At 34.6% G+C, this 25,740-nt stretch overlaps 1 protein-coding gene and 1 long non-coding RNA gene across 4 annotated transcripts in view; one reads left to right on the top strand and one right to left on the bottom strand.

Moving 5' to 3' along the window:
• PTPN12 (protein tyrosine phosphatase non-receptor type 12) overlaps nt 1–25,740 on the top strand; it is a 133,657-nt gene that overhangs the window by 104,640 nt on the left and 3,277 nt on the right. For 2 of the 3 annotated variants that reach the window (XM_077155275.1, XM_077155358.1), the window contains exons 13-16: nt 11,060–12,033; nt 22,926–23,003; nt 23,849–23,916; nt 24,867–24,897. In XM_077155275.1, the coding sequence (XP_077011390.1) occupies nt 11,060–12,033; nt 22,926–23,003; nt 23,849–23,916; nt 24,867–24,897 (1,151 nt within the window). The remainder of the gene's footprint in view (nt 1–11,059; nt 12,034–22,925; nt 23,004–23,848; nt 23,917–24,866; nt 24,898–25,740) is intronic. The other variant, XM_077155196.1, reaches the window with a different exon arrangement.
• LOC143678338 (uncharacterized) overlaps nt 25,046–25,740 on the bottom strand; it is a 75,833-nt gene continuing 75,138 nt past the window's right edge. The window contains exon 4 of the long non-coding RNA XR_013173204.1: nt 25,046–25,260. This is a non-coding gene — a long non-coding RNA (uncharacterized LOC143678338). The remainder of the gene's footprint in view (nt 25,261–25,740) is intronic.

Here is a 25,740-nt window from a genome sequence, read left to right as displayed (position 1 = left end):
AGTTTTTCCTGTTGGAATTCCACTTTGGTATCAACTAATATGAGAAATTTAGTCTTTTGTGGGAGGTAGCCAGTCGAAACCTATACTTGCCTAACTTCTTCATCCCACATGTGAGTTCTCGGGTCCTAAAATAAACTGTTTTGAGAGGAAATTAAGAATTATTTTGCTACCCTATCTTTTCATTTTAATTTTTGAGTCAATGTAGTGTTTCACAAAGCTTGCACTGAGATTTATGATTTATATGGTGATCTACCACTAACAACAGATGGTGGTAGCCTCTTCCCAATTTTTTAGGAAAAAAAATGAATAAAAGGTTCGAATATTAATTAAGCCTTTCCTCCTGTATTTGTCCAAAAGTTTGACTCTTGCTATTCTTTAATTAACAAAAATAATGAATATTAACAGAAAAACAGTCATTTGGTTTGACAGTTGATATTATCTAGGCATATTTGCAAATGATTTTATGCGTGTGATTTTATATTACTGTATTGGTTGTCTTTTTTCTTATTTATGCAATGGAGTTGAATGCCAAAATTTTGTGGTATTTCACAAAGTGTCCTATGATTTCTGGGTTGAAATGTATTTTGGAACTGTTGTGGATTTACAATATTATACCTGGAAATAAAATAAAGTCATAAGTAAGTAGAAAATAAAAAGTAAAAAATAAAAAACAGTATACTTTGGCTATAATAAACAAGTTAATTGGTTGTTGAAACTACATGTTATTGGAGAAAGTTTATTTCAAGAGGAAGGTTCATGCTTGTGTTAGATTTAAACAGTTAAAAATGATTTTGATTTGCAAATACTTGAGTCATATTGTAGTAATACATTTTTAAAAACAAATTTCATTTTCTATTTCTAATATAAATTTTGGTAAGCTAATATAATAATTCTCTGTATTCATTAATTCAGATGAGTACTCTAGAGCTTTTACCTTGTTAGCAATTTGCATAAATCATTTACAGATTTACTGCAGAGACACAGAAGGATACATGCCTTAGTAAATTTTCCTTTATCTGTTTAATATTTTAGAGACAATGACAATATACTTAATGCTTTTAATACAATTCTGAATAAAAGTCAAACAGTTTTAAATAGAAATAGGATTGGGAAAAAGAAAAAGTAGTTCTGCTTTACTCATTTTGATACCTAGGCTGGAGATAGAGATTTATGAGTGTTCAGTATATAGCTGATAATAGAAGACTAGTTACAATATATGTATAACCAAGTACCAAGGATAGAGCCTTGGTAAACACCAAAATTTGTGAAGGCAGACTTAAAGAAAACTGAAAAAAAAAAGGAGAGATAAGAGAAACAGTGTTGTTAAAGAGGTCACTGAGAGTGTTTTGCATCTGACAGAAATGTGTGAATTTCTACTCCCTTTCAGTTTTACTCTGGATAATCAGCTGAACTTTCAGACATCAGACTATTCTGGTTAGGTGAGGACATCTGAGGAGCTGAGGTTTGCTCAGGTGGAGGCATTTGAAATTACATGATTTGGGGAACCCCCAGATAGCACAGGATGCAATAGAACATTTGGTATATTTTGCAGGCAAGCAGAGTATTCAGCAATCTAGAAAATTATGTGATGGGGAAAACCCATATCATATCAAGAAAGTATTATTTTACTGTATAAAAAATTATTTGGTTATTTTTTGAAATGCTATTTTCCTTTTGTTGATTTTTTTTTTTTTTAGTAACTATATCCAACCCCCAAAATTGCCTTCAAATGGTTAATTTATAAAAAGTGGCTGGATAAAAGTGGAAAAATAAGTAGACCAGCCAAATAGGAGGGAAAAATGTGGAGAGGATTGCCCTTTCAAAATATAAAAAACATGAGACTAATCTTAAGTACAAAGTTGAACCATAAGTCTAAATTTATTCACTTGAATGACTAAAAATATACTGTTCTTGTTTTGAAAAAGTGAAATGCAGTATAGCTTTATTATCATCTTTAAATAACATATCAGTTGTTTTCAAACTTGATTCATCTCTCATAAAATACAAAAGGGATCTTTTTCTGAATTTGACAATATAATGTTCAAGTTCACACTATTATTTGAGATATGTTGAAATACTCCTATAAATTTGATTGTGTAATGTAGGCTAATATAAGATGAAAAGAAAAGGTTATGTATTGTCATATGGTAATATTATTAAGCATTTTGAAAAAATATTGTTTACATTTGCTAAAGCTGCTGGAATGCAATATATAAGAAATGGGTTGGCTTTCGCAATGGGAATTTATTAGTTTATGTCCATGCAAATGTCCAAATTAAGGCATAATTCTTCTCTGAGGAAAGACTGCTGTCATCTGGGATTCCTCTGTTACATGAAAAGGCACATGACCAGCATTTTCTGGTCCTTTGTTCCTGGGTTCCATTGCTTTCAGCTTCTCATTCCAGTGGCTTTTTCTCTGAGTGTCTGTGGGTTCTCTCTTAGCATCTCTGGGGCATTTCTTTCTAAGTTTTCTTGGTGTTTCTGCCTTTTATTCTCTAATAAAAGGCCCCGAAAAAGGATTTAAGGCCCACCTTGAGTTAGATAGGACACATCTAAGTTGAAAGAACCTTACCTAAAGGTCCCACCCACAGTACAGTCTGCACTCACAAGAATGAATTAAAAGAACATGGCCTTCATGGTTTGCCAAACCCTAACCAACATCATTCTTGTTAAACCTAAAGAATACCCAGGGCTCTGTATGAGATTCTATACAAGTTGTATGCACTAAGTTTATTTTCAGAAACCTAAAACCTTCAGATGGTTTCAGATAAGTCCTGAAACCCAGTGGTGCCAGTCTTTCTAAGAACATCAGTCAGTTCCATTCCCCTATCCCATATTGTTTATACCCCTTTTCACCACAGAAAAGTTAGAATGGGCAGAACCCATATCCCTAAAGATTGGGAGAAGGCACAAACAGAAAAGTTAGGATTTAACAAATGAGTATGATGATTGAATCATACATTTCTTTTTAGTTCCAGTGTCTTGGAGCAGCTAAAACGAAAAACCTGAAATTGTAACTGTAACCCATATCAAACTTTGAAATCTTTTCTATAACTACTTGTTAAAATGTACTTTGAAATTTATTACTTTTTGTATATGTTGTCTAACATGTAAAATATGTTATATTTCACAGTAAAAAAAGAGAACATGGCCTTAAGCCCCTTGAACTTGAGGCTTGCTCTTCTGAAACTCATTTCTGTAGCAGAGAAGCTAAGCCTAACCTATAATTATGCCTAAGAATTACTTCCAGAGAACCTCTTTTATTGCTCAGATGTACCCTTTCTAGAGTTTTCTCTAAGCTCAACTCTGCAGGTAAAATCATTACCTTCTCCCCTGTCCAATGGTGTAAGTCTCCCTGGTAATGTGGATTATGACTTCCAGGGATGAACCTAGCCCTGGTATGGTGGGATCAACAATGCCTTCCTGACCAAAAGAGGGAAAAGAAATACAATAAAATAAATTATCAGTGATTAAGAGATTTCAGATGCAGTTGAGAGGCTCTTCTGGAGGTTCCTCTTATGCAGCCTTTGGCTAGAAATTACTAATTGCCATGGTATGCCAAGCCCCAAGGAACAGTATTCCTGTAAACCCTAAAGAACACCCAGGGCTCTTTATAGAAGTTTCACCCACTGTTCTAGTTTGCTAGCTGCCAGAATGCAATACCAGAAAAGGAATGGTTTTTTAAAAATGGGCATTTAGTAAGTTGCAAGTTAACAGTTTTTAGGCTGTGGAAATGTTCCAATTAAAGCAGTCTACAGAAATTTCCAATATAAGGCATCCAAGGACAGATACCTTGATTCAAGAAGGCCGATGAAGTTCAGGGCTTCTCTCTCAAGTGGAAAGGCACATGGCATACATTGTCAGGGTTTCTCTCTCATCTGGAAAGGCGCATGATGAACATGGCATCATCTGCTAGCTTCCTCTCCAGCTCCCTGGGAGGTGTTTTCCTTCTTCATCTCCAAAAGTCGCTGGCTGGTGAACTCTTTCCTTCGTGGTACTGCAGTATTCCATCGTCCTTCTCTGCTCTCCCAGAATCTCCAAAGTTCGCTGGGCTGGTGGACTCTCTGCTTCTTGGTTCTGGTTCTCTGCTCTCTCAGAATCTCGTGGCTTTCTCTCTTGTTGTTCTCTAGCTTTTTCCAAAGTGCTGCTTCTTTTTTTTTTTTTTTTTTTTTTCCCGCTGTGATTGTCAGGCCCTGGGAATCGAACCCAGGTCTCCAGCTTGGCAGGCGAGAATTCTTGCCACGGAGCTACTGCTGCACCACCCTAATGTGCTTCTTTTAAAAGATTCCAGTAAAAGCAATCAAGACCCACCTGAATGGGTGGAGACACTTCTCCACCTAATCAAGTTTAATACCCACACTTGATTGAGTCATATCTCCATGGAGTTAAGCTAATTAAAGTTTCCACCATATAGTACTGAATAGGGATTAGAAGAAACTGTTGCTCCACAAGGTTAAGTATAAAACATGGCTTTTCTAGGGTACATAAACCTTTCAAACCAGCACACCCACTAAGTTTATTTTTCAGAAACCTGTAACCTCCAGGTGATTCCCAGGCCAATTTAGCTCTGAAACCCAGAGTTATCAGTCTCTCCAAGAGGAGCAACTTGTTCACTCCCTACCCATTATTGTCAACAATCCTTTTCAGCATGAAGAAATTAGAATGATCATTGCCCAAATATACCTGAAGATTTGGAGAAGAATCAAAGGAGAAGGAGGAGTTGTAACACAGTGGTTAGGATTTAATGAGTGAATATGACTACTGAATCATTATATTGATATTTCTTTTTGTCTCCAGTGTCTTAGACCAGCTAGAAAGAAATACCTGAAATTGTGGAACTGTAACCCATAGCATATTTTGAAGTTTGTTCTAAAACTACTTGTAAAAATGTGCTTTGAAATTTATTGCTTTTTTGTATGTTATATTTCACAATAAAAAAAATGTTAACAACAACAAAAAAAAACCCTGGCCTTTTATGGACTGCATAACAGCTCCAAACTACCACAAATATTTATTTAGATCCTTGTTCCACCTAACACCAAAGTAAGTTTCAGATGGTTGAATAAATTATATATGAAAACCAAACAACTGAAAACAGAATATGTAATTTAATGTTTGACAGACTTGTTAGAAGAGAAAGGAAATCACAATGGACAAGATTGATTCATTTGACTACTTAACAATTTTTTGAAGTTCTGATTGAATTAGTCATTCCAAATTTGCATCCTTTGAGATATTTGAGGATAGGTTTTGGTAAAATGAAGGATTATGCATGCTCTTATTGTATTTCCCTATAGTTATTCCCCTTTGCTGTTAGAAATACCTTTGGTCTCAGATGTAATTTTAAAAATTAGTGATTACTTTTGCTGTTAGAAATACCTTTGGTCTCAGATGTAATTTTAAAAATTAGTGATTACAAGTCAAAATACATAATAAACCATGTAATAAAGGTTAAACACAGGCAGAACATATTTGTAAACTCAAGTGTAAGCTATATAGGAGATATCACAGTTTTGGTTAGTTAAAAAGTAATCATTAGTTGCCTAGGGCCCCATCTGAGATTTTTACAAAAGTTTCATGCCCTAAGATTACTTTCCAGAAACCTACAATCTCCAGATGGGTTCCTAGGCTAATAAGTCCTGAAACACAGAAGGTCCAGCTTCTTCAAGAACATCAACCAGTTCCATCTCCCTATCCCATATTATTGACACCCTTTCCAACATGAATAAATTACAATGGGCATAGCTTAATTACCCCTAAAGATTAGGAGAAGTATCAAGAAGAAAGAGGAGTTATAACAGAGAAGATAGGATTTAGCAAATGAGTATGACTGCTGAATCATTAAATTGATATTCTTTTAGTCTCCAGTGGCTTGAGGCACCCTAAAAGGAAAAACCTAAAATTGTGAAACTGTATCCCATACCAAACTCAATCTGTTCTATAACTACTTGTTACAAAATACTTTGAAATTTATTGCTTTTTTGTATATATGGTATATTTCACAACTTAAAAAGTTAAAAAAAATCATTAGCATTAATATCGCATCTACTATGTATGGTCTCTCATTCTCCCTTTTAAAATTCTTCCTGTGTCCTCCATTTAGTCTGTAGATATTTAGTCAATGATGTCAGTGATAGTCAGTGATAAGCGATGTTGTAAATTCACTGATTTTATAGTAACCTAGATCCCTCCTATATGTTAATATAGCTGGCTCCCAAAGAAGTTGACCTGTATGGCTAGCAGAGTTTGGCTGAGGAAAATCCCTTAACTTACAGTTCAGTGCTTTTTTCTGCGCATGGATTACCTCCGTAGAAGAAAGGATAGTAGTGAAAGTTTTTTGTTTTTAAAGTGCTATGCTGTAATTTTTTCATTGTCATTTCCTTCACCCCCCATAATCTTTCCATCCCATATTGAACCCAGCTTAAATCACTGTAATGAAAGTAATTTTCTAAGTTTTCAAAAGCATCAATCTGAAGCAAAAGTTACATAGTCACTCATTTTAAGACTTGGTCAAATAAAATAAATGGCAATTTTCTTTATTAGATATTCAGACTTGTTAATGTAAAATTCTGGGACTTCTGTAATACAGTTTCAGCTTACCTTTCTAACCTTATTTCCCACTATTTATCTCTATTCCTTAGGGACTCAAACTGTTAGATTCATTGATGTTTCTTCTGGTACTGATATAGTGCCTAGCATATGAGAGACCCCCTAATACTTTGTTTTGTTTTTGAGAAGTGAAAAATGCGTTCTCTTGAAGCAGGTAAAATTAAGAGTAATATTAACAAAAGAAATTATATAAGTCATATTATATACATTTAGTGAATCTTTAGTACTACATGAAAATTTTTTATGTAAGAATATCTAGTGAAAATATGAATGCTAGATACTAGAGTGCAAAAGCAGATAACCAGCATATAGCATACATTTTCTTTGTGACATAATTTTTATGTACATGAAAGTGCTATAAAAAGTGTTTTAATCCCTGTTGCATTCAACCTTAAATTAAGGATAAGGAAAATATATGTTACTGTTTAAATATCAATCAAATTTGACTATCCAAGAATATATTTACTGTGTACATATCAACATCCTATACAGATACTAGTACTACTAAAACATTTACTGTACTGTTGGTTAAATAAGGCAGATCTGAAACATTTAATTCTAGCCCCTCCACGAATTTCCTTAAATGATGGCACAGGGATATAAAAATTTATAAATCTAAAAAGAAATAGAAAATCGGAGAGGGATATCAGCAAAATTTTGGAAAATAGAAATGAAGAGGACCTTAACAGAGCAGAGAAAGCTAAATTTGCTTTCCTGTAGGTGGAGGGAGCCAATAAGAAGCAAGATGAATATCCTCAAAACCCCCCAAAACCCTCAGGAACTGAAGGTTAAGGCTCCTATGTAGGATGGGACTGAAAACTAGAAGAATGTTTGCATGTCTTTATAAAGGAATCCTAGATTTCCTCCACCAGATTGAGCAGACAGGTGATTCTTACTTCAGCACACAATAAGAGGAATACACTCTGGACCAGTTGGAACAAGATGTCTCTGAGTTGAGGGGTGACGAGCACAGCTGAGGGTTGGGTGTAATGCCTTACTGAAAACAGGAAATTGCATTCTGAATGGTGAGTCTCCCAGCTCCTTTGCCCCCCTCCACCCTTATTCCAGGCAGGAGACTCCCCCTCTTTTGAAAAACTAATCAGGCCAAGAGATACAGCTACAAATATTAATAGTTGGGGGCCCACTGATAAAATTGTAAGGCCCCCCATTCAATCACCCTGTGGTGAGATGACCACTAAAGCCACTCCCTTTCTCTTACATACACACAGGCATCTTTCAGTCACTTTTAATGTCCCATTCTTAAAAAGGAATAGAACCAGTAATAGATTAGACATTTGACAAAAGACTCAAACATGAGAGACAGGAACTGCATAAAGGTACATGGAGGAAATAAAGATGATACAGTATTAGAAAAGGGAAGGTAAAAAAGTAACTGTCTGAATTCTTGATATTCTCACAGGCAGTTTGGACAACCAAAGCTATAGGCTGAGCCCCCAGTCTTGAGGTTTGTTCATATGAAACTTAACCGCAAGGGATAGGGCAAGCCTACTTAAAATTAGGCCTAAGAGTCACCCCCAAGAGAACCCCTTTTGTTGCTCAGATGCGGCCTCTCTCTCTCCAGCCAACACAACAAGCAAACTCACCACCCTCCCCCTGTCTAGGTGGCACATGACTCCCAGGGGTGTGGACCTTCTGGTAACGTGGGACAGAAATCCTGGAATGAGCTGAGACTCAGCATCAAGGAATTGAGAAGAACCCTAGAATGAGCTGAGACTCAGTATCAACAGATTGAGAAAACCTTCTTGACCATAAGGGGAAAGAGTGAAATGAGACAAAGTGTTAATGGCCGAGAGATTCCAAAGAGTCAAGAGGTTATCCTGGAGGTTATTATGCATTAAGTAGATATCACCTTGTTAGTCAAGATGTAATGGAGAGGCTGGAGGGAACTACCTGAAAATGTAGAGCTGTATTCCAGTAGCCATGTTTCCTGATGATGATTGTATAATGATATAGCTTTCACAAAGTGACTGTGTGATTGTGAAAACCTTGTGTCTGATGCTCCTTTTATCTACCTTGTCAACAGACGAGTAGAACATATGGCATAAAAATAAATAGTAGGGGGAACAAATGTTAAAATAAATTTAGTTTCAAATGCTAGTGACCAATGAAAGGGAGGGGTAACGGGTATGGTGTGTATGAATTTTTTTTTGTTGTCTTTTTATTTCTTTTTCTGAATTGATGCAAAGGTTCTAAGGAATGATCATGATGATGAATATGCAACTATGTGATGATATTGTGAATTACTAATTATATATGTAGAACGGAATGATCATTATTAAAAAATAAATGTTTGCATTTATTTGATTTTTTTGTATTAAAAAAAAACAAAAATTAAAAAAAAAAAAGTAACTGTCCAGCTTTCTCAGTCAGTAGAAAATACTGCAACCATGAAGTAAAAACAGGATGATAATAAGAAGCTCTTGGAAATTCAAAATGACATAAATTTTAAAAAATTAAGCATAAGTTTGGAAGATAAGTCAAGGAAATGAACAAATAATGGGATAGTAAATAGAAGAGATAAGATGAGAAAAATCACAGAATCATATCTGGAAGTCTGTAATTGAACTAATAATACTCTGGAAGGACACTAGAAGAGAAGATGTTGGCAAAGAAATAAGATAAGAAAAAATTTTAGAATAAAAAGTCATGAAGTTTATTTATAGAAGGTGTCCACCAAGTTCCCATATAGAGGATTAAAAAAGTTGCATCATGAGATTGTAGAATGCAAGAATAAAAAGAAGAACCTAAAAGCTCCGTGAGAGAAAAACAGCTCACGTTCAAAGGAACAGGAGTCAGCATTGTAGTATGTTGAAAGAGAGTAATTTCTAATATAGAATTTCTATAATTTTCAAACTGTCAATAACTTTGAAAGTGTAATATACAAGTATACAAGGCTTCACAAAATTTGCCTCCTATGTATAGTTTTAAGAAGTAACTAGAAGATATAACCTACCGAAAAAAGGGTAGAAAGGACGGTAGGATTTGGGAAACAGAGAATGTCAGCTCTGTGGTGGCCCATAGAGTTAGTAGTCCACACTGGAGTAGGAGGCCCAAGATTTCCAAGGGAAATATCTGGTTTTGATAGTTACCTGATGTGCTCAACTTTATTGAGAGGAGGTATAGAAATCTGCAGGAATGTTAGAAAGGCTGAATTACTGATGATAAACATAGAAAACTAAAGCCATTAGGGAAAAACAAGAAACTATATAAGAAAAGATAGGAAATCATGATATTATAGATGTGAATAACATCTATAGTCATAAGTTCGATCTAACAAAAAATTACAATATAACAGTATTGGGGAGATGGAGAACAGGGCACTTCCATAGTAGAAAGTCAATAGAAAATATGTGAAATAGAAAAATAGCAGTGTATGCATTATGAACTATTTTGAGTAATGGGAATATGACATCTCAGAAGCAGCTACTAAAAAAACTAAAATGTTGAGAATGGATACCTTTGAGCTGGAGGGCTTTGAGAGAGGAATCTGTTTTGCATTAAAAGTTTTGCTTTATTGTTTGATGTTTTAAACAGTGTATACATGTATATTAGTTTCTGTACATATGCATATCAGTTAAATTTTCTTTACTTGACAAATTATAACTTTTATTCATAACCACAAACTATTGACTTTAGAAAACAATGTGGTCCTCCTTCTGTACATATATTTTATTATTACTAATTTATTTTTTTGTATGCTTTGCAGTGGGGGTCACATTTCATTCTTTTTTCCATGTGAATATCCCATTATTGCAGAATCATCCGTTGAATATTTTCTTTGTTTTGTTCCCTGTTTTTTTTTTTTTTTTGAGTCCTTGGGCCAGAATTTCAATCTTGGCCTCCCATATGGCAGGCGAGAAATCTACCACTGAATGTATTGACTTTTTTTTTAATTACATAGGCAGGTACTGGGAAGTGAACCCTGGTCTCCAGCATGGCAGGGGAGAACTCTGCCACTGAGCCACCGATGCCCTTATGTATTGACTTTTAATGTACTAGATGTAGCTACATAATTGTCATCCCTCTTATATCTTGATTGGTACCTAATGTAAACAAGCAACTTATTTTAAACAAGGATGAACATTTTTATAATACAAAAGTTTTATATAAATTATTATTAATATATACTTTTTTAAATGTCAGAAAATGAAAGACTACCCCTTAAATTATAAAGTATATGGTCCTGAAAAAACATAAATTTGTGGTTTTAAACAGCCCTCTGTATTTTCATAATTTACATAAAATTGAATTTGAACACTTTATAATAGAAATTTTGAGTCAGACAAATCTGAAGAGAATAATGAATAACCAGGAGTCAATTTTTGACATGTGCATCAATTTCCCTATTCTATTAATACTTATTAAAAAAAATTTTTATCAAATTTCAGAAAATATATATAATACCCTTTTTTAAATGTTTGTTTTCCAGTTGTCTTGCAGAAGGAGATGCTAAGGAAGAAATACTGCAGCCTCCGGAACCTCACCCAGTGCCACCCATCTTGACACCTTCTCCCCCTTCGGCATTTCCAACAGTCACTACTGTGTGGCAGGACAATGACAGATACCATCCAAAGCCAGTGTTGCACATGGTTTCATCAGAACAACATTCAACAGACCTCAACAGAAACTATAATAAATCTTCAGAAGTTCCAGGGAAAAATGAGTCAACCATTGAACAGATAGAGAAAAAGTTGGAGCGAAATTTAAGTTTTGAAATTAAGAAGGTTCCTCTCCAAGAGGGACCAAAAAGTTTTGATGGGAACACACTCTTGAATAGGGGCCATGCAATTAAAATTAAATCTGCTTCACCTTGTATGACTGATAAAATCTCTAAGCCACAGGTCTTGAATTCAGGGGATTTAAAAGTAGAAGATATTTCTCAGAATTCTTGTGTGGACTGCAGTGCAACACTGTCACATAAAGCTCCAGTTATTCCAGCAGTAGAAAAACAGAAGAATTCAGACATACCTCCAAGGCCAGACCACTTGCCTCTTGATGAGAAAGAACATGTATTGCCATTTCATGGACCTGAAAATGCCCTACCCATGCCTGATTCATCTGAAGGCAAAGCCTCAGATACCCACTGTCAAACTATTAAAACTACAGGTTTAATACCAAGTCCTACATCACAAATTGAAACCCATGGTCTTTTGGATCATCATAACAATTCACCTTTACTCAGAGCACCCCTCAGTTTTACTAATCCACTTCACTCTGATGACTCAGACTCAGATGAAAGGACCTCTGCTGGTGCTGTGACCCAGAACAAAACTAATATTTCAACAGCAAGTGCCACGGTTTCTGCTGCCACTAGTACTGAAAGCATTTCTGCTAGGAAAGTATTGCCGATGTCCATTGCTAGACATGAAATAGCAGGAACGATAAATTCAGGTACTGAAAAAGGTACTAATATAATAATATCTAGCACTTAAATATTTTTACTATGTGCTGGTCACTCTTTTCTGCATGTTAGCTATATGCATTATGTTTTATTCCATGCTCCATTCTAGAACCTAGGCCAAAATTTAGTTTCTTAGATAATTTTTTAAAATAAGCTTTTATGTATTGTTACTGTAATTTAATAACATTATATTACTTGGTTTTGTGTTTCTAAAATATTTCAGTTGTAACTGAAAATTTTCTTTCCTCTTTCATATTTTAGCTTTTAATATTTTATGTAGGTCAAAAATTTATCTAATTAAATAGTTAGAAATAATTTAGGAAAGAGAGTTGCTCAAGTTAACAATGACACAAATGCTGTAGAATTTCAACCTTATTTCTCACAAAAATCTAGTCACCTTTTCCTTTAATACCTTTTTTTTAACTCTCTTTACAAATGTTTGCAATATGGCTGCTATTAACCCTGAGTTTAAAAGGAGCAATATTGCTGTATTTTAGCAGAATGTGCGCAACTTAATTCAGTCAGTACTGAATGGGATATATACATATTTTAGTTGTTTTTTCTTATTTTATTTTATTTGTATTTCAAAGCAAAGAAAGTTGTAAATGTGATTTCTGGTTCCTTTTCATCCTACCCTAACTTTGCCAAGTAAGTTTGGCATTATTTGGAGCTTTTGCTATGTAAGTGTTCTTTCTTGAAACATATGTATAAGCAGTCTTATTTTTAATATATTGCTAATTATTCGCCCTATAGATCAGTAACTGGCAAACTAATTACAGGTGTGAATTAACGGAGTTATCTTGTACAACCTTTTGTATAAAGTACTACCTGATAAAATTTCTTGGCTACGACTTCAGATTTTAATCTTGACTAAAATCTCCTGAAAGAGTTCCCAAATTCAACTACACTAGCCCCTATACAATGTATGAATTGCAAAAGCCTACTTAATGTGCAGACTCTGATTAAATAACATTTAAAGTAGAAGTATATAATATAGGAAGGGCAATCCAGGGTCCAGGGAGAAACGTGTTTGAGAAGTAAGGTCCACAGTTAAAAGATACCAATTTTAGACCTTATTTTAGTCTTTTGATACTTGCTGTAAATGAGCAGGACCGCCCTTGGGCATTTCTTCACATTTCTGAAATTGTGTCAGAAGGTCACTGTTATAGGTCCCTTCCTTCTAACAGGCATCTCTTCATTGTGAGCCATTAGTAACAAGAGGGCAAGGAGAAATATGCTGATGGCTCAGACTGTCACTCCTGCATAAGTTTATAGTTGTTTAGTCACTTAACTTCATATGCAGGAGAGAATTCCGGTATTGTTGGTAGGTACATAAAGTATAGGACTGGACCTCTGTTCTCTCAGCAGGACCTAGAAGCTCTATTTTCTTTTCTTGTATTTCCAGCTAAATAAATAAATGTAGGACAGGCAAATACATTCATCCCTGGTTCATGCATGTTGAAAATTGAAAAGGCTTTAACTGATTTTAAATCTTTTTAATGTGTAGCCTGTCAGGTATGGTAAGGTAGCAGTGTCATAATGACACTGTTCATTTCTGAAGAGCAATTGGCAAGGCCCAGACAAAATAATCTAGGACATTTCCTTTCCTTTACCCCATCCTCCCTAGGCTGAGATTATACATACAGAATTGTATCTTCATATTTTCTTTCTCTAATGAAAAGTCAGTAAAAATATCTGAAAAATTCATTCATCCTAAGGTATAATATGGTACTGATGAGGCTTGCTTAAAGCATTATTTTCCAAGAGTTAATTTTTTTAGATTATTTTTATTAGAGAAGTTGTAGGTTTACAGAAAAATCGTGTAGAAAATAGAATTCTCATATACCCACATTGACACATGCTGTTTTCCCTATAAGTAACACTTTGCATAAGTGTGGTAGGTTTGTTGAACTGATGAAAGAATATTATAAATGTACAATTTATAGTTCATTTATATTATGATTTGCTGTTTGTGCTGTACAGTCCTATGGTTTGATTTTTTTAAAAATTTTATTCTAGTAACCACACTAAAATATATAATTGAGGGGTGTTAAACATGTTACATGCATCCTACCATCACCACCGTTCATACCAAAACACTTCCATGACCCTGAACAGAAACTCCATACCAATTAAGTATTAACACTCCATTCTCTACCCCCACTTCAGCTCCTGGTAACCTGTGTATTAGTTTCTGACTCCATGAATTTGTTTTTCTAGTTATTTCATATCAGTGAGATCATACAGTATTTGTCTCTTCTGAGATCATACAGTATTTGTCTCTTCATATCTGGCTTATTTCACTCATGATGTCTTCAAGGCTCATTCATGTTGTCACTTGTATCAGAACTTCATTCCCTTTTACAGCTAAATAAGATTCCTTGTATGTATATGTGACATTTTGCTTATCCAGTCATTCATTGAAAGACATTTCTTTCATCTTTTACCAATTGGGAATAATGTCACTATGAACTTCAGTGTACGAGGCATTTGTTTAAGTACCTGCTTTCCATTCTTCTGGGTATATACCTGGAGGTAGGATTGCTGAGTCATATTAATTCTATACTTAATTTTCTGAGGAACTACTAAACTTTTTTACAGTGGATGTAACATTTTATATTCCAACCAACAATGAATAAGTGTTCTTTTTCTTCACGTAGTCTCCAATGCTTTCTTTTTTTTTTTTTAACCAGTAGCCATTCTAGTGGATGTGAAATTGTTTCTCATTGTAGTTTTGATTTGCATTTTCCTAATGGCTAAAAATGTTGACATCTTTTCATGTGCTTTTGGCCATATGCATTTCTTCTTCTTCTTCTTTTTTTTTACATGGGCAGACACCGGGAATCGAACCCGGGTCCTCTGGCATGGCAGGCAAGTGTCCTTGCCTGCTGAGCCACCTTGGTCCGCCCTGCATTTCTTCTTTGGAGATATGACTATTTAAGTTTTTTGCCTATTTCTGAATTGGGTTGTTTATCTTTTTGTTGTTGAGTTGTAGGCTCTCTTTATATATTCTGGATATTAAACCCTTATCAGATATGTAGCTTCCTAATAATTTCTCCCTTTCTGTAGGTTGTCTTTTTACTTTGATGATGAGACCCATTGATGCACAATATTTTTAAATTTTGATGAAGACCTGTTTATTTTTTCTTATGTTGCTCGAACTTCTGCTATAAATCAGAAAGTGAGAGTCCTCTGACTTTGTTTTTTCTCAAGATCATTTTGACTATGCAGTGTCCTTACCATTCTGTATAAATTTGGTGGTTGGCTTTTCCATCTCTGTAAAAAAGGCTGTTGGAATTTGGATTGTGATTGTATTGAATCTGTAAATTGCTTTGGGTAGAATTGACAGCTTAACAATATTTAGTCTTCCAATCCATTTATTTAGGTCTTCTTAATTTCTTTCAGTAAAGTCTTCTAGTTTTTTTGGTGTATAAGTCCATTACATCCTTGATTAAGTTTATTTGTAGATTTGTGATTCTTTCAGTTTTTATTGTGAATGATTATTTTTCTTAATTTTTTTCCTCCGATTATTCATTTCTAATAGATAGAAACACTACTGATTTTTTGTGTGTTGATCTTATACCCTGGAACTTTTTGCTGAATTCATTTATTAGCTGTAGTAGATTTTTGTAGATTTTTCAGGATTTTCTATATATAGTGTGCTGATTTGAAAGCATTATGTATCCAGAAAAGCCATCTGGTTTTGTGGAAGCAGCTGTTTCTTTTAATCCTAATTCAATACTGTGGATTGGAAGGTTTTGATTAGGTTATCTCCACAGAGATGTAGCATACCCAATTGTGGGTATAGGCTTTTGGCTACATTAAGACCAGGTGGGTCTTGATTGGTTTATTGGAATCATTTAAAAGAGAAAATATTTTGGAGAGAGTCAGAAATGACAGAAACGGCAGAATCCTCAGAGCCAACAGAAACTTCACCGCAGAGCTGACACAGATGCAGAACCGTGTAGAACAGAGACAAGGATGTTTGGAGATGGCTGGAACCCAGCAGATGTTGCTACCATGAGAGTTAAGCGAGCCAGAACCTGAAGAGAGCCAAGGGAAGCCAAAAGATGAAAGCCAGCCCTGGAGAAGCAAAGTGAGGAACCCCCACGGAACAGAGGCTGAAAGTAACGGAGCCCAGGAGCAAATACCAGCCACATGGCCACCTAGCTGACATAGGTGTTCCTGACCCATCAGCCTTTCTTGAGTGAAGGTAACCTCTTGTTGGTGCCTTAGTTTGGACACTTTCACTTCCTTAGAACTGTGAACTTGTAACTTATTAAATTCCACTTTTTAAGAGCCATTCCAGTCCTGGTATATCGCATTCCAGCAGCTTGTAAACTAACACAAATAGGATCATGCTGTCTGTAAACAGGGAAAATTTTACTTCTTCCTCTCCAATTCAGTTAACTTATTTTTCTTTTTCCAATTCAGATTTTTTTTTCTTGCCTAATTGCTCTGGCTAGAACTTCCAATACAATGTTGAATAACATTCTTGTGATCTTGGAGGGAAAGCTTTCAGTCTTTCACCATTGAGTATGATGTTAGCTGTGGGTTTTTCATCTATGCCCTTAATCACTTTGAGAAAATTTGTTATTCTAAGTTTCTTAGGTGTTATCTTCAAAAATCGTGCTTGATTTTGTCAAATGCCTTTTCTCCATCAATTGAGATGATCGTGTGGTTTTGTTCCCTTTGTTCTATTAATGTGATACATTACATTAGTTGATATTCTTATATTGAACATCCATGCATGCCTGGGATAAATCCCACTTGATCATGCTTTATAATTCTTTTAGTGTGCTGGATTCAATTTGCTAGTATTTTACTGAGGATGTTTGCATCTATATTCATAAAGGATATAGACTGTAGTTTTCTTTTCTTGTGATTTCTTTCTTTGGCTTTGGTATGTGGGGGATGTTAAGAAATGTCTCCTCCTATTTAGTTGGTTTGTCCAGAGTGATGCCGAGATAAATCCCAGAGTGATTTGAACAGTGAATAAAAAAGTATTTGCAAATTCCCTTCGGGGAATGATGAGAAAGGGGGAAAATTCAGCTTCCCCAAGTTGAATTCTTGATATTCTCACAAACAGTGCTGACAACCAAAGCAATAGGCTGAGCCCCCAATCTTGGGGATTATTTGTATGAAACTTAAACCCACAAAGCATAGGTCAAGCCTACTTAAAATTAGGCCTAAGAATCACCCCCAAGAGAACCTCTTTTGTTTTCAAATGTGGCCTCTCTCTCCAGCCAAAACAACAAGCAAACTCACTGCCCTCCCCCTGTCTACGTGGGACATGACTCCCAGGGGTGTAGACCTTCCTGGCAGTGTGGGACAGAATCCTAGAATGAGCTGAGACTCAGCAAAGGGATTGAGAAAACCTCGAACAAAAGGGGAAGAGCAAAATGAGACAAAATAAAGTGTCAGTGGCTGAGAGATTCCAAACAGAGTCAAGAGGTTATCCTGGAGGTTATTCTTACGCACTAAATAGATATCACCTTGTTAGTCAGGATGTAATGGAGAGGCTGGAGGGAACTGCATGAAAATGCAGAGCTGTATTCCAGTAGCCTTGTTTCTTGAAGATGATTGTATAATGATAAAGCTTTCACAATGTGACTGTGTGATTGTGAAAACCTTGTGTCTGATGCTCCTACCTTATCAACAGACGAGTAAAACATGGCATATAAATAAATAATAGGGGGAACAAATGTTAAATAAATTTAGATTGAAATGCTAATGATCACTGAAAGGGAGGGGTAAGGGGTATGGTATGTATGAATTTTTTTCTGTTTTCATTTCTTTTTCTGAATAGATGCAAATGTTCCAAGAAATGATCATGATGATGATGAATATGCAACTATGTGATGATATTGTGAATTACTGATTATATATATAGAATGGAATGAGCAAAAGTAAGAATGTTTGCGTTTGTTTGGTGTTCTTTGGTTAATTTAAAAAAATAATTTAAAAAATTTTTTAATTAAATTGAATTTTAAAAAGACAGAAAAAAAAGAAATGTCCCCTCCTCTACATTTTTCTTGAAGTGTTCAAGCAGGATTTGTGTTAATTCTTCTTGGAATGTTTGACAAAATTCAGCAGTGATGCCATCTGTTCAGTACTTTGTTGGGAGGTTTTCATGATTGTTTCAATTTCTTTACTTGTTATTAGTCTGTTCAGATCTTCTGTTTCTTTTAGAATGGGTAGTTTGTGTGTATTTAGGAAATTGACCATTTCAGCTAGGTTATCTAAATTTTTGACGTGCAGTTTTTAATAGTATGTTCTTATAATTGTTTTTGTTTGTATGGGTTTGACACTGGTATCCCCTCTCTCATTTCTGATTGTATTCGAGCCCTCTTTTTTAATTGTCCTTCTAGCTAAAGGTTTGTTGATTTCGTTGCTCTTTTTTTTTTTTAACATTGTTTCATTTATCTCCACTGTAATTTATTTCCTTCCTTCTGTTTCCTTTGGGTTGAGTTTGTTCTTTTTCTAGATCCTCCAGCTGTGAGGTTATGTTACTGATTTGAGGTCTTTGTTCTTTTTTTAAGGTAAGCATTTGGAGCTATAAATTTCCCTCTCAACACTGTTTACTGCATTCAGTAAATTTTCATTTTCATTTGCTTCAAGATATTTCCTGATTTCACTCATGATTTCTTCCTTGACCCATAGGTTATTTAAGAGTGTGTTGTTTAATTTCTAAATATTTTTGAGTTGTCTATTGCTCATCTGTTACTGATAGTTTCATTCCATTGTGGCCAGAGGTGATGCATTGTTACCTGATTTCAGAATTTCAATTTACTGAGACTTATTTTAATGTATGGTTTATCCTGGAGAATGACTCATGTGTATTAGAGAAGAATGCATATTCTGCTGTTACTGGGTGCTGTGTTCTGTATATATCTGTTAGGTCTGGTTGGTATATAGTATCGTAATATATAGACTCCTATTATTAATGTAGAGCCGTCTACTTCTTCCTTCAAACCTGTCAGTGGTTGTGTCATATATTTTGGGGCTCTCCTGTTAGGCGCATATATGTTTATAGCTGTTATGTCTACTTGTTGAGTCGACCTCTTATTGGTATATAGTGTACTTCTTTGTCCCTGTAACAATTATTGGCTTAAAGTCTATTTTATTTGCTATTTGTACAGCTTACTCAAGCTCTCTTCGTTACTTCGTATATATTTTTTTCCCATGCTTTTACTTTCAACCTACTTGTGTCTTTGAATTTAAGGTGACTTATAAGGTGAATCTCTTACAAATGGTATATAGTTGGGGCATGCTTTTTTATCCTTTCTGCCCATCTCTACTTTTAGACTGTAGAGTTTAATCCACTTACATTTAAAGTAACTACTGAAAATGCAGGACTTTCTTTTGCATTTTGCTATTTGGTCTTTATAGATCTAATATCTTTTTTGTCCCTCAGTTCTTTCCTTAATTCCTACTTTCATATTCGTTTGATTTTTTTTCTTTTCTTTCTTTCTTTTTTTTTTTTTTTTGTATACCATTTTGAGTCCTTTCTCATTTTTTCTGGATATCATTTTCAGGTATTTTCTTTGTGGTTACCATGAGGCTTAAATTTAACACGTTGTGTCTGTAACAGTCACATTTGATTTGGCGCTTCCTTAAATTGAAAAGCATATAAACACACTTATTCTTCTTTGGCCTCCAACTTTTTTGTTGAACTTTTTATAAATTATGTATTTATACACTGTTTCTCTAAAATTTATCATTTATTTTTATGCATTTTCTTTTTAGCTCTTGTTAGAAGTAGGTAAAAAGTGGAGTTACATACCAAAATACACAATACAGTAGTGCTGGCATTTATAATTACCCATATAGTACCTTTCCTGGAAATCTTTATTTTTTTATTCTGCATTGGTCCACTGTCAAGTATCCATTCCTTTCTCTCTGAAGAACTGCCTTTAGCTTTGCTAGTAGGGAATGTCTAGTGGAGACACATTTCCTCACCTTTTGTATTTCTGCAGACGTCTTAATATCTCCCTCATTTTTGTCGTTTATTTTCTTTTGGCACTTTAAATATCATCTCACTGCCTTCTTTCCTAGTTTGTTGTTGATGAGCAATCAGCACTTAATTATACATGTACCCCTAATACATAACACACTGCTTTTCTCTTACAACTTTCAGAATTCTCTCCTTGTGTGTGGGTTAGACAGTTTGATTTCTGTGTGTCTGGGTATGATGATCTTCAAGTTTATCCTGTTTGGAGTTCATTGGGATTCTTAAATGGTCATATTCATGTCTTAAGTTAAATTTGGGAGATTTTTTGCCATTATTTTTTGAGTATCCCTTCTGCCTCTCTTTCTCCTTCTTCTGGGACTCCCATAATACATGTATCGGTACACTAGGTAGCGTCTCACAAATCTCTTCAGTTCTGTTTACTTAAATTATTTTTTTCTTTTAGATCCTCAGCCTGAATTATTTCAGTTGTTTTGTTTTTTAAATCATTGATTCTTTCTTCTGCCAGCTCCAGTATGCTGTTGAAATCCACTAGGAAATTTTTCATTTCATTGTTTGGTTTTCAGGTGCTGTATTTCTGTTTGGTTCTTTTAAATTTTTTCTCTCTTTATTTAAATTCTCCAATTGTTCCTCCATTGTTTTCCTGATATCCTTTTGTTCTTATCCTTTTGTTTGTTCTCTGTGTTTGCCTTTTGTTTTAGTTCGTTAAATGCTGCCAGGATACAATATGCCAGAAACAGAATGGCTTTAAAAGGAGGAATTTATTAAGTTGCAAATTTACAGTTCTGAGGCTGTGAAAATGTCCAAACTAAGGCATTCAGGGAAAGATACCTTGGCTTAAGAAGGCTGATGACATTTGTGGTTTCTTTCTCAGCTGGGAAGGCACAGTGATGTCTGCAGCTTTCTTGCCTCATTTCATAAGGCTTCCCTGGAGACATTATCCTTCTGTATCTCCAGAGATCTCTGGCTGTGTGTGCTGTGTTGACACTTTCCAAAATGGTTCTCTCTTAAAGGAGTCCAGTAAGCAACTCCACCATGGGTGGAGATGTATCTCCATGGAAACCGTCTCATCAAAAGTTACCACTCACAATTGGAAGGGTCACATCTGCAAAGAAACAAAAAGATCCCACCCAGCAATACTGAATGAGGATTATAAAGAGCCTGGCTTTTCTGGGGTACATGACAGTTTCAAACTGGCATGCCTTCATTTCCTTATGCATATTGAGGATCATTTTTTAATGTCTTTACCTGCCTGGTATTTCCAAATTCTGATCTTCTTGGTTGATGGTTTCTGGATTTTCATCCTTTTCCTTTGGGTGGACATAATTTCCTGTTTGTCTTGCTATTTTTTTTTATACTACTCATTTTAATATTTAAAGTGATAACTCTGGGAGTTAATTCTTGGTCTGTCTCTTCCTTAACTTTGTATTGGGCTAGCTATATGTCAGAGATTTCCTTGAGTGCCAGGAGCTAACAAAAACTAACAAACCAATGGAAAAAAAACCTTTCCCAGGATTTTCAAATTGGCTCTGTGTTGTCTGTTGGTCACCTTGAGTTTAGTCCTCCAATCAGGAAGATCAGCCTGAGGGAAGTGAAAAGTATAGGATCATCTCTGTCTTTTCCTGAGACTGTATTTTGTCCTGGCCTTATGCTTTCTTGTGATCTTAGGAATACTCCCATTTACAGGAATTTGACTGTCCCCTCTACAATCTATGTAATAGTCTTTCTTCCCTTCTGGACACTGTATGTTATGATTTAAAGCAGGTAATCCTTTCCCCATTCCACTTTGACTTAATTATGTCTTATACCACTTTAGCTGTCTGGAAGCTGCTTCTGTGTGCAAGACAAGTTCTGGGAGGGCAAGCCCGAGATAAGATTCCTGGTTCAGCTTTTCAGGGTGCCACCTGATACATTGGCATGGACATACAGGCACCACAGTGTGCACATAGGGAAGTTACTGTGCTCTCTCTAGATCAGGGTCAGGGACCCAGAATGGGAAAACAGGTTGGCTCCACACTGCTGCAGGGGAAAGGCTAACAAGAGCACCATGAAAGCTTTGTTTTCTTGATTCATCACTCCCTTAGTTAATGCAACCCTTTACCTAGTTTCTAAAGTTTTGAGGAAAATAGCTCTGCCACATTTTGCTTGTTCATAGATTTTGTTGGGGGATGGCACCTTGGAGTGTCTTATGCCACCATCTTAGTTGACTAGAAGTCATCTAATTTTATTTTAATTGGTGAAAAGCTTTTCTCAATTGTCAGTCATTACTCTCACCATATGCTTATGTGCACTGTTCACAAGAGTTTAGGCAACAAACCTATGGACAATTAAAATTTTTAATAGGTACATTTTTACATGTATTTCAAAATAATGGTGTTTCAAAACTGTTATTTCTGAGTTATTACTGTTTAAAATATGACTGAAGTATATAGGTAAATTCAAAATGAGTAAGATTTAAAATAGTGTGTGGGGTGGATGGTATGGAGTATTACAGAAATCATTAAGTGAGTGAAGTAATTAACTCCAGTTTGGAATGCACTGGCTAAAGTTCCATGATGAAAGCTTTGATATTGGACTCAAAGTTCATCAGCAACATCCTTAGAGAAGAAACTTTTTGTATTCTCTACTTGAGACTGCCCTGAGGATGGTGTGATGAATGTTTGGAAAGTGTCAGGAATGTCAAAAACCTAGAGTCATTTTTTCTAAATAGTAAAGACGGAGTTTATTCTTCACTGCTCAATAAACTCCCTAAGGCTTCTTGATAACAGATTGAGTGCCAAGGGTTTCTTGTTTACCTTTTGCATTTTTAAAAGCTGGTTCTCTTCTATTCTTATAACAGGGATTTTTAGAATGTCAGGAAAGCTATCTTACTTTCTTTTAACACATTATTTTTAATAATTAAATTTTATATATTTAATTTAGATGTTGATACTAATGAAGATTCACCTCCTCCCCTACCTGAAAGAACTCCTGAATCTTATGTATTAGCAAGTGAACATAGTGAGTGTCTCTTTTGCTTTTATAAACATTTACCTCCTTCTCTACCAATAAACTCTTAAAAACATAGCTGATTTTAGTTGTAGCTATTGGGCTGCATACTTAAATTATTAACTAACAGATTCAAATTGATAAATTCCTTGTATGAAAATGTACTTTGAAATGGTATTTTCTATTTGCTAGGTTCCTTAGTGTTTGTATTAGTAGATAACAAATTCATTTCAGTGTAATTATAGATGTATTTGTAATTTGGTGTCTTCTCATACATTAAAAGTAATATTTATTTATGAAAAGACAGTCTTGCTTCATTTGGTGCCAGTTTAGGTAGGTGAAAATGTAAGTTGGTTTATGGGTGGGGATATCACTTGAATGGTGTTAAATGAGATTTACTTAAGGCCACTAGATTATCAGTTATAAATGGGGGAATGTAATCATATTTTACTTCATATGCATTGATAATATACTTCTCCAACTACCCCCTTCCCCCCCCCCCCCAAAAAAAGAGAATAAAACAACTTTATTGTATTTGCAGTATCTCATGCTTAGTAGGGTATGCCCAATAGTCCCGTCCAGGATGAGAACCATGCATGTATATTTAACCAGTATTACTGTAAGTTGTAAGCCTCTTGAAAAATAGTTAATTTTCTAAAATTAGTTATAGTTCATCAATGATAGAATGAATATATTCAAATTTTAAGGAACGATTTAACAGAATTGTTTTGATGTAATAGAAATTTTTTTATGGAAATGAGTTTCTAGAAAGCTATAGATCCAGATTTTGGCTATTATTTTAATGCAAAGAAATTTCAAGTATTAAAGATGTTAATTTTATTTTTCATTTTTCTTAGATACAACTGTCAGATCTGAATGGAGTGAACTTCAAAATAAGGAACAATCTGAACCAAAAAAGTCTGAAGTGAGTCCTTTTGCAATTGGAATAGCGAGAGGTTCATTTTTTGCTCTTTTATTTTAACTTATGTTATAGTTTTCTGTAAAAACTTACCATAAGATCATTAATTATAATTATAAACTCAGCATTTCTTATGCTAAGATTTCAGATGAAGAGCCAATGTAATAACTGGTACCTGAAATTTTTAAAAAGGGTAACCTGATTGATGTACATGTGGCCATCACATCAGAGAATTATTTTTCCAAGCTGCTTTTGAAGTTTATAAATTATGCCATGTTACAAATCTCTTTGGAGTGATGGGTGGAATAGGAGTTACCATTTCCAAAGTAATAGTACTTTCTTAGGTTTTTTTCCTCACATTATAATACCAAGCAAATATTCCCTTAGTGTTATTATTATTATTATTATTATTTAGTCACCTGAAGTTTCTTTCCACAGTCAGGAAATGTTTTGATAGCTAAATATTTTGGCCATGGGAGGATTTGTCATTTTTAATCAATATTAACATTTTTCATGCTTTTCTCCACATTTTAACATCTCTGAAATTCAGGTACATCTTACAGTTGATTTTTTTAAAAACATTGTCATATAGTTTAATTAGTACATAAAATAGTGGTAATTAAAATAATGAGGTTATGTGTTATAATCAATGATACCATAATTTGATGAAATATGATAGGTGGCTGGCTACTGTGTATATGTTCCTTGTTGAAGTAGCTCCTGCATTTTGCTTCCCTCAAGAAGGGAAAAGGAATTCCTCCATCTCTTTACTACCAGAATAAAAAAGTATAACATTTAAACATTTTAAGCCTAATTGAAAACACTTGTTTTTTTCCCCTCAGACACAGAATCTTAATAGATCTTGATTCTTTAGGATATATAACCACAACAGACCAAATTTTCTGTTATTTATAGATAAAAGGAATGTATTGTAACACCTAATGTCTTCCTTATAGGGCCTGATAACCTCTAGAAATGAAAAATGTGGTAAGTGATTAGATATTTTTTTGCTATAGATGATGTAGATTAATTTCCATAAAATAGTATGCCTCATGGTGCATGCTATTTAGTTATCTATGTATATGAAAATATGAGAACTCTTGAATTACAAAGTACAATTCTTCCAAATTAACTAAGTACTAACACCAGATTTCATGGATTTGCAAAATAATGGGGATATTTATTTATTAGTAGTTATAGGTCAGTGGGAAAGTTGTTATTTTTAAGATGTTTTTTCTGTATTTTGTTTTCTGTTGTTTTAAAAACACTTAAAAGGGTGCATGGGTGGTTCAGTGGTTATATGCTTGTCTTCTGTGCTGGAGATCCAGGTTCAATTTCTAGACCATGCACCTGAGGAAAAAAAAAAAAAACTTAGAAGCTAGATTCTGACATTTGAAAAAGTGTCTACGTTAATCTACATTATTAAATTTGATCCAGAAATATCAATTGTTTCAGAAATCTTTTTACATTTATTTGTGAGGATTAATGAGATTATGTAATTCAAACCAGTCTAGTGTTGAGGTTAGAAAAATTTTGTTCCATTTATTTTTACTATTATTTTACATAATAAAATGGATCAAATTATTAACTCTTTATAAATCATTAAGTATGTAAGCAGCTCATCAAACATCTTAACCTAATAGAATCCCTTCAACTCATCTATTGTCTCTGCACTTTTTATAATTAAAAGAGCAGATGATGTAGATTCAAGCAGATAATGGATTTGAATCCCACTTTTTCAGTTTTACTTGGTATGTGGCTTTAGCCATGTTTCTGAGTCTCAGTTTCCCTCTCTGTGAAATGGAAATAATAGTACCTACTTTAGAGGAT

Source organism: Tamandua tetradactyla, chromosome 1 (genome assembly GCF_023851605.1).
Source record: "Tamandua tetradactyla isolate mTamTet1 chromosome 1, mTamTet1.pri, whole genome shotgun sequence".
Taxonomy (NCBI): domain Eukaryota; kingdom Metazoa; phylum Chordata; class Mammalia; order Pilosa; family Myrmecophagidae; genus Tamandua; species Tamandua tetradactyla.
Note: the sequence above shows the minus strand (reverse complement) of the source record. Positions and strands in the feature narration are given on the sequence as shown.